Source organism: Curcuma longa, chromosome 1, assembly GCF_044706935.1.
Source record: "Curcuma longa cultivar G26 ecotype Majalengka, Jawa Barat chromosome 1, ITB_CL_G26_1.1, whole genome shotgun sequence".
Classification (NCBI taxonomy): Eukaryota; Viridiplantae; Streptophyta; class Magnoliopsida; order Zingiberales; family Zingiberaceae; genus Curcuma; species Curcuma longa.
The window spans coordinates 23,148,906-23,158,154 of record NC_133861.1 but is presented as its reverse complement, the minus strand read 5'-3'; the positions used below and the strand labels follow the sequence as shown (position 1 = coordinate 23,158,154).

At 35.5% G+C, this 9,249-nt stretch overlaps 2 protein-coding genes across 3 annotated transcripts; both read left to right on the top strand.

The window, feature by feature from the left end:
• The first annotated feature begins 1,149 nt into the window (after positions 1–1,149).
• LOC141834301 (ethylene-responsive transcription factor-like protein At4g13040) lies at positions 1,150–6,014 on the top strand. 2 transcript variants are annotated; one of them, XM_074721684.1, is made up of 7 exons: positions 1,150–1,572; positions 2,058–2,106; positions 2,563–2,693; positions 3,778–3,850; positions 4,920–5,100; positions 5,300–5,421; positions 5,517–6,014. In XM_074721684.1, exons 2-7 carry the CDS (start codon positions 2,064–2,066, stop codon positions 5,660–5,662), a joined length of 696 nt encoding a protein of 231 aa, XP_074577785.1. In that variant the 5' UTR covers positions 1,150–1,572; positions 2,058–2,063; the 3' UTR covers positions 5,663–6,014. The 2 variants fall into 2 exon arrangements, with proteins under 2 accessions (XP_074577785.1, XP_074577778.1); XM_074721677.1 differs by having other exon boundaries at positions 2,055–2,106.
• A 1,779-nt stretch (positions 6,015–7,793) lies between these two features.
• Positions 7,794–8,147, top strand: LOC141834316 (CRIB domain-containing protein RIC4-like). Its single transcript, XM_074721694.1, has one exon. It carries the CDS (start codon positions 7,794–7,796, stop codon positions 8,145–8,147), a length of 354 nt encoding a protein of 117 aa, XP_074577795.1.
• The last annotated feature ends 1,102 nt before the right edge of the window (positions 8,148–9,249 follow it).

Genomic DNA, 9,249 nt, shown 5'->3' with positions numbered 1-9,249 from the left:
AATACACACATAGTGTACTAGTATAATTTTATAGTCAAGATAGACTAATACCAAATTACACTACAACCGTTCCAATGGTTTGCCCCAATCTATCTTGGTTGTGAGCTACTATTTATAATTTATAAGAAACTGATAACATGATCTTCTATGTGGCACCACATACCATGTTATCTACAATATAAATTAATTGGACAACTGCATTAAAGAATATAAAATATAAACATTTGATCAAAGTGATTCTTTTATTTCAAAATAGATGTTCATACAAAAGCTAGGCTTATAATATACATCCTAACAAAATGTACACCTAATTAAGGTACACCATATTAGATAGGATTGGATTTCAAAGATTTAACCTGTATGAGTTTTTTGCATGGATCACGGAAGGGATCCTATTTTCTACTGTGCAATTTCAATTTTTGTCGCATAGGATTTTTAACAGGTATAATATGAGATATTTTTTGAATGATAAAATTTTGAAACTTATCGACTTATCTCCCCCTTACACATTGCTCATTTCGGTCAAAGAAGAGGTACAAGTTGCAACCAAGAATAATTTAGCAAGTTAACAAGTATTTTAAATTCTTGATTAGAAAATAGATGGTTTAATTGATAAATTGACTAGCATTTGTGGTCAATGCTTCATTATCTGATCTCCAAGTCCATGTCTTTCTTTGCTTCTCCAAAAGGCAACTCTACGTGTTGCACCCTAGCAACAAGTCTTGTAAAACTACACCATCGATCGGAGCAACGGTTTAACCGGTTCGACTAATTCGACCAGACTAATTTAATTTTTTATTCACAGGTTGGTCGATCGATTGGATTGATCCAATCTAACGCGATGCTAATATATTAAATCATTTTCAAACTAAATCATAAAATAATTGATAAGCTGAACCGGTTTAGCTAAAGGTTCTATTCTTGATTCGTGCCTTGACTCATGATTCGGACCGCATTGCGGAGCCGGATTAGCTTAGGCTGTGCGGGCGGGCACGAAGGAGTTGGTTGGGCCGGACGTTATCCTCACGCCCGCCCAATCCCCACCCATTAATATTATTTTATTTTAAATATATTAAATTTATTTAAATTCACTTTCTCTCTCTATAAATCCAACCACCACCACCTCGTCGGTGCCTGCCGCCTGCTACTATTGCCGCTTCCCTCCGTCAACCAAACCTAAGCTCTTTCGGAAATACCCAAATCGCCCCTACGGTATCCGCCCTTTCTCTGCTCTTCTTCACGGATTTAGCCAAAGATTGAGGGCGATTTGGTCAGTCTATCTGAGAAAGAGTCGCCCACAAGGCATACGTTCCGCCATCGCTTCAATGCTTGCCGCCCGACGGACTTGAAGAGAAGAAGGCGACGACGAGGGAGGATCGACCAGGAGGGTGGTAGTAGGAAGAAGGAAATTATTGGAATCGAAGAAGAGAAAGGTGGTGAGGAAAGGTGGTGGATTGTGCGGTACTCTCTGCCTCTTCATCCTCTCCAGGCTGCCTTCGAGCAGCAGCCGCACCGTTGCGACTTGCGACCTGCACAGGCGCCGGCATCGATCCGGATTGGGGACTCTGCCAGGTTCTTTCGCGGCTTACTTTCCGATATTTTCCTTGTTTTTCAATGAATCAGGATGGTTGATTTTGTGCTTGGACGTGGTAAAGTGTGTTTGTCGACGGGATGGAGGAGATATTTGTACGCAATTTGGGACCTTTTTGGCGGCGTGGTGTGGGTGTATTGAGGGTTGAGGGATCAGTTCTATGAAAAATCTTGTTTGTTTGGTGATTGGGGTGGTGGGTTGGTAAGTTCTTATTGTTAATTGTAAATATGTGTGTCTAGAATTAAAGGGGGGAAACTGTTAGTTGCTGTGCGCATATTATTCGGAGTTCTGTGCCATGAGAAAGGATTTTGGACGCTTGCTTGTTGATTTTGTGGTGCTGGTCACTTGCTTTCCCTTTGTCTGGATCTAGTTTGGCCGGAACTACATACCTTTATGGCTTTGTTTATTATTGTGAATTATCAATGTTACTTCTTTTAGTTGAAGTTCTTCTTGTTTCATGCAGCAGCCAGCCATGGTTAGCATAAGACGAAGAAGATCTCTGGGGCTCTGTTCTGGTAGTCCTCTTTAGTCTTAGCTTCAACTTGTTCTCTGTGGTTTTCCTTCACAAGTATTTTTCCCCTTTACATCTTTGTTTGGGAATACGATTCAGAGACTTTTTGTTTTGCACATGGACCTGTGGCATATCCAAATTTGTCTCTTAGTGGTGAAAGATAATCTTCTAATTCAATTTACTTTTTAAGTTCGTTTTAGATATATGTTTATGTATATTATATATAGGTAATTGTATCTTAAACATCCATTTGTTGCAAAGAAATCACTTGGATTAATGGTGACACTAATCTTGAATCAGTAAGAATAATAATTTCATCAGACAATCAAGTGATTCTTAAAGGTGATAGATGTTTTTCCTGATGTTCACAATGTGAATCAAAAGGAAATCAATTGTGTGGGGTGCTTTGGTGTTTGGACTTGTAATTATATAGCTTAATGTTCTAATGTGAATTTTGCAGGAAAAAGCTCCTCTCTTGTTGTGGTTCCTAAGCCCAGTGAGATTCGGACTGCTGATGAAAATTCAAGTCAACGTGTAAAGCCAGTTAGTGTGCATCCCATGCCTTCAGTGGAGACGAATCGTCAACAGCCGGTATAAATTTATTACACAATCACATTTTTTATATGTCACCTATTTTGTTACTTTCTTGATGCCTGAATGAAACATTATTGTCTGAGTTGTTATCTTAGCAAAGAAATACACTCCACTTGTGATCAGTGATTTTCATTAAGCAATCAGAAACATACTATGCTTTTTCCATTTGATATTTCTCTGGAACCTGTACACTGTTCATGTAATATCTACCTATTTCATTCCATCAGTTTGTAGTATTAATTGATATTTTGTTTCCTAATAAAGGGAGAAAGTGAATTGATTTATATACCAATTGACATAAAAAAAACCCAATTACATTGTTAGTTTACTGAGTTATAGTACTTTATCTTTATCACATATTGTGTTAACTAGACATATTCTCATCATAAACTTTGGGGATATATGCACATTGGTGTCAACTAATCATGCCGTTCTGTGAATGAGTGTATGGTATGTTTGAAGGACAGGAGTATATATGGTGAATGTATTTCAGAGATTTATACTACAAGAGAATTATGTCATGAGTGTTAGGTTTTATTTCTATAGTTTCCTATAAACACTTAGAAGTAAGGAGTTCATAAATTTGCATAATAATGGCAATCATGTGGTTATGCCTAGTGTTCTCATTAACCTATAATAATGAGGCCTGATGGATTGATATGGCTTATACTGCTGCGTTTTATATATCATGTAAATGTGATTATGCTTACAGAGACCAACATGTTATTAGTTCTTCAAGTAGTTGATTATATTGCATCTTGATGTTTCTCCTATTTGGCATTTCTCATCTTATACTCAACTTATTTTCCTGATTTTAAGCATAAACCTTTTGAACCACTTTTGTTTTTTAGTAGATTGGATCCCAATGACATTCAGTAACTCTGCTAGTGATTGGTGTTTCTTTGTTGCCTAAAGTTTGGATTAAATAGGCCCCCTGCTGGTACAGTAGTGGTGCTATTTCAAAATTTCCAGTAGCTCATTCTTGACAATCCCTTTCTAGAGACCTATTAACATAACATTATTAACTATAAACTATTTTTGCGTGCAAATATTTTATATTAAAAAATGTGCTGTTTCTCAGGTAAACAAGTCTGAAATGTATCTTGGATCCACAGATGAGATCGAGAAAGAAGAGCTAAACCCATGTTATCCAGGTTTGTGCATAGGTGCATGCATCTGTAGACCTAATGTTTTCTAGTCCTTTTAAATATATGAATCTCTGCATAAGGAAAATCCTTTAGCATGGTTAATAAACAAATATGGGTGAAATTTCTTTAAAGTTTAGTTGATGTAGAAAGGGAAGTGATTTAAATTGTGGAACATTTGATGTGTCAAGAAACATATAATACCATTTTCTCTAGCAAACGCAATGTGGTATCTGTAATCTTAATGCAAAACAATGATTTTGTAGAGAAATTAGACGATTAAAATGGCTCATTTGATTAGTCAATTTCTCTGTGAGCTCACCATGTCTTCCTGAAAAAAAAAAGAACTTTAATAGATGATAAAATGAGAGAAAATTGATTGAGATGGTGTGGACATGTTCAAAAATGACAAATAGATACTATAGCTATTAGAGTGGAAAGCGTAAGCAATAGACAAGGACTCAAATTCCAATATTACTAACAAGAATGTTAGGATCGAGATCCTACCTAGGAATGAAATGGTCCATAGCTTCAAAGCATAGGATATGCCCCCACGAGCATAGCCAAGTTGGTACTCAGGTGGTAGATTGCCACATAAGTTCTAACAATATAATTAAAATATTTTAGATATATTTGACATTTATTAGTTGTTACATGCATTATACAATGAAAATTTTACACACTGATATCCTGAAGCATAAATAAAGTCATCTATATAGTAATTTATGAAAAAGACAAGTTAAAAGAAATCTTATATAATTAAAAACTTTGTATGACAAAATTATTTACTATAAAAATGCCAATTTTTAAAATATCTAATTGAATGTAAATATATTTTATCTAATTAAAAGTTGTTAGATCTAAATCCCTTTCTAGGAACACTAAGCAGACATGATTGCAGTCGTTTAGATGAGTTGAATCATAAGATTATCACATCCTAAGGTTTGGACTGCAATCTTAATGATTTATGTAGCCGCACTCTTGGAATGAAGGAGATCAACATGGCTTGCTGATGATCCTATTTTTACATGTCTTTTGAAAACCAGGAACCATTTCTTAGTTTTGTTTCTATTTGCAGGTAAAGAAGTAAAACGCAGAAAACGACATCGGAGAAAACACTATGAAAACCAGGAACCATGCATTATGAGAGGGGTTTATTTCAAAAATATGAAATGGCAAGCAGCAATAAAGGTTGACAAGAAACAGATACACTTGGGGACTGTTGGATCTCAAGAAAAGGCTGCTCGACTATATGACAGGTATTGATCTATTAGATGCACACTTATCCAGTATTGCAGCTCTCGTTTGTGGAACAAAGCTTCGAGCTCTCAGAAAAGCATCTCATTCTCTTTTAATTTTCAACTAAGTGATATTATTTCCTTTTAACACAATGCTATTTACATTTGTTACAATATTTTGTCGATAATAGCTTGCTTTGTTCTTCATCTTTCCCTGCAGAGCAGCTTTCATGTGTGGGAGAGAACCCAATTTCGAGCTCTCGGCGGAGGAGAAACAAGAACTAAGGCAGTACAACTGGGAAGAGTTCTTGTCTATGACACGCAGTGTGATCAATAATAAGAGTAACGAAGCTCCCAAGTTCTCTCATCATGTCATGGTCAATTAGGATCTTCCTTGCACGTTCTCATTGTTTTGTTCCTTCTTATTTTTAATACAGAGAATCAGAGGAAGCTTAGTCCAGGGAAGCGAAAAATGTCATCAGAGACTCAGATTTCCAGTAGCAACTGGGAACAGGAAGGAGGCAGTCATGATTCATCGATGTCTGAGGATGACGAAGATATTGATGCCGATGGATCTACCTAGTGATCCTACCGATGCATGAAACTTAGAATACTACTCCCATAATTTTCTTTATTGAGGCTAATTTAGAAATGTGCATAGTTCATCATCTCTTAAATTTATCGCTAATTAATTTGCTTCATGTAAAGGCCCATAATAAGTAGAGCCAGTTAGACTCAGATAGGAATTTCTTACTCATGCATTCGATCATTGTTAACATTCTGAAGTTGCAGCATAAATTTTATCTTGATTGCTGCTCCAGTGTTGCCCTTGAGGTGGAAATGTAAATCTTATGGAGGACTAATCTGTAGAATTTATGATGGAGGATTTCTTTTCAAATTGAAGTTCTGATTGGAGCCTTTCATCAAAACTTACATGGGATGTAGACAAATCAAAATTTGATCAGATTGAACCTTCTATAAGAGATTGTTTCAGTCTTGTGCCAAGTTCAACTTACATGTATTGTGACATAAAGTAACATTTCAAACACATTCTTTTGCATAATACTATAACAAAATATAGCGGCGGTGAGTTCTTTTGCTATTCAAATTAAAACTCACCTATTTAGATGCTGCTTTAATTAGCACTTTCAGATTTTGATCAACTGTACTTCAACGAACTTTCTAAAGAAATTGAGGATATACTTGAAATTCCACAAGTAAAACTCCTTCGCTCTTTGAAATAATGATTCTCAAAAAACAAAAACAAAACAAAAGAGAAAAGAATAACGCCTTAAACCATCGTATTTGATTTTTAATCATACTATATTTCTTTAGGATATGAATATATATAGAAAATTAAAAGTAAGCCATTATTTGTTTTTTCTGTATAATCTTAACTTTTATGAACTTCGAATCAAAATATTCTTTTGCTTCAATCAACCCCACCGGATTGGTCGAATTAAAAACGTAGCAAAAACTTTGATTCAAAAAAAAAAAAAAAGAGAGAGGGTACATTAATTGCAGCAATTAATAGTGGGAGGAATGGGATTATCCCAACGTGAACAAAGATCAGTGAGTAACAATTAAACAATTAAACTATTAGGTGCATTCTTCAACTATCATTTGCTTCTAAGGCCAGCAAGAGGATCAAATAAGCACCACAAATAAAGCTCCGTTTATGGTGACTCGATGATTCCATGAATACAAGAATACATTCTCATGCCTATCTTTTCTTTTCCCTATGTAGGCCAGTGTTTTTGAACCTGAGCCGGATTAACTAAACAATTAAAGGTCAAATTGAATTATTTTCGGTGAACACACAATTAAATCAAATTTTTTATCCATCAATGCAAGACATCAGTTTACCATATGTAGAAAAGAGAAAAAATATTATCATCCTTAATTCATGCTTATCCTTAGTTTTATCAGTGTGTAGCAAGAACTGATAAAACAAAATAAAACACCTATTTTACCTTTTTTTTTTTAAATTTCTTCCTTGCTCCTTCTCCAATTTTCTTTCTTTGCACCTTAACTAATGACAGGACTAACGACCAACTTCCTGGCAGTGGAGGGCATTGTGCTCAGGAGGGCGGTAGACACCAAAAATAGAGCTGGTAAACATTGAGATTTCAGTTAGAAAGAAGGAAAGAAATTTTCCATTATATTTGGGCTGATAAGTTTTTGTCAAAAAATGGATTGACAATCCATCCTTTGATGAGTAATTATATATCTAGTAAATGGTAAGCGCAGTGCAGTAGAGAGGCTAATCTGAAGTTTCAGTGATCATAGTACATACCTACGTCTATTATCTGGCATTGGCACATCGACGGCCCCATCATGTTTACCAGAAACACAACTAAGCTTACAAATGCCCCTTCAATCAGTAGCAAGTAGGTAGCAACCAACCACAAAATCTAGTTCCTGCAATACAATTTGGAGATGGAAAGACTTGCGAACCAAGTCAATTGACAAGGCCATTCGGTCTCAAAAAAGGGTTTATTACTTCTTTCATACTCTACATTAATTAATCACCTTTCTACTCCATTTAAAGGCAACACCAAGACTACTCTTCATTGGGAGCAGCAAGAAGAAGCTTAACCTTTCCACCATTGAGAAGTAAGTTCTCATAACTTTTTAGTTAATTTGCATCAACCTTCACAGATTAATGAATTTCTTTTTCTGAAAGGTGGAGACGGATAGACAAAGGATCAAGGATGAAGAACTCACCTGGGTTTCCTCCGGCGGCGAGGCACAACATATCTGCAGCTCTGCAAAGACTGATCAAGAGCTTTGCTCAGCTGTTTGCTCTGCAGAGGGAGGATGACGAGGTGGAACTGGAGATTGGCTACCCAACGGATGTGCAGCATGTAACTCACATTGGCATCGGTGCTAATGGGATTGGCACATCGAGCAATTGGGTTGGAGACCCTGAGTTGCTGTCCCTCTCGGTCCCAGCTCTGACGATCGAGGAGATGGAGCGTGTGCTGGTCCAAACATCTGATGCGATCGTTGCTAATGAATCCCTTGAACAGGGCTTCCAGGACCGTGGTCTGGAGACACCTGTATGACTTCCCTGTTCATAATTTGCATCCAAGTAATATATGGCTATTTGAGATATCCATGTCCATGCTAATGAAATGCAATAATGGGGCAGTTTCGAATCCATGAAAAATGTGCATCATATTAAGAAGGTATGTAAGACAATTCAACTCCTAGGACTTTTTTTTTAATGCTTTTTGTCAAAAGACTAATCTTGTGAGGAGAAAACATGGTTTGTCCCAGGACTTCCTTACCATTCTTATTCTCTTTTCTTCAAAGACTTTTTCAACATCAACAAGCTACAGTGCTTTGCAATAAAATTCAAATTATAATTGTTTGTCTGATGATAAAAAACATGTAAAGAAAGGGGATTGATTATGTATTCATGGATAAAATTGACATTTTTTTTGGAAGAATACAAAGGTCCCTAGGCAAATTCTTCATATGAGAGAATATCATGATCAGCTTCAAGAAATTAAACCTTGTTCCGACTAAATTGCCAAAGAAACATTGAAAAAAAACTAAGGTGAAAAATGTGTGATTAAAGGCTTTTGTACTTGGTATTTGGTTGGGCTGTCACATAAAAAAAATTATATGTTACGCCATCATAATTTTTTAAAAATGCAAAATAAATAAATCCTTGTTTCTCATCTTACTTTAATGGCATAATATTTGACTTAAATTATCTTATAATATGGAGAATATTATGTCATAGGAGGTAGCTAGAAAATTTGTGCATTATGAAATTAAGATAGATTTATTATAAAATAAAATGATAGGAAGATTTATTAAAATAGAAAGAATGGTTAAGATTTGTCAAATGTCAAAAATAAGTTATTTAATTCCAGTTAATAATCTTATGTAACTTACTGAAAGAGATCCTTGACTATTTCTAAATATGTTTAACTAACAATAAAATTTATGAAGTTAGATTAGCGAACTACTATTGGTTTGGATTAAATCATCATAACATTCTCATCATCATAAAATCATCGAATCTAATTTGTCCCAACTATTTAGGTTGATTATATGGATCCTGTGTATCACGGGTGAGTTGTTTTTGATAATTTTTCACATTTGGTACTATAATGAACCTAAAACTAAGTCCAATGAGATACTTGAAAGGGCTAG

Excerpts from the sequence above, each read along its gene's own strand:
- LOC141834316 (XM_074721694.1), top strand. The coding sequence starts at position 7,794 with ATGAAGAACTCACCTGGGTTTCCTCCGGCGGCGAGGCACAACATATCT.
- LOC141834301 (XM_074721684.1), top strand. The coding sequence starts at position 2,064 with ATGGTTAGCATAAGACGAAGAAGATCTCTGGGGCTCTGTTCTG. Across the intron at positions 3,851-4,919 it reads GCTAAACCCATGTTATCCAG|GTAAAGAAGTAAAACGCAGA; the intron begins GTTTGTGCATAG and ends TTCTATTTGCAG. Across the intron at positions 5,422-5,516 it reads CAGTGTGATCAATAATAAGA|AGAATCAGAGGAAGCTTAGT; the intron begins GTAACGAAGCTC and ends TTTTTAATACAG.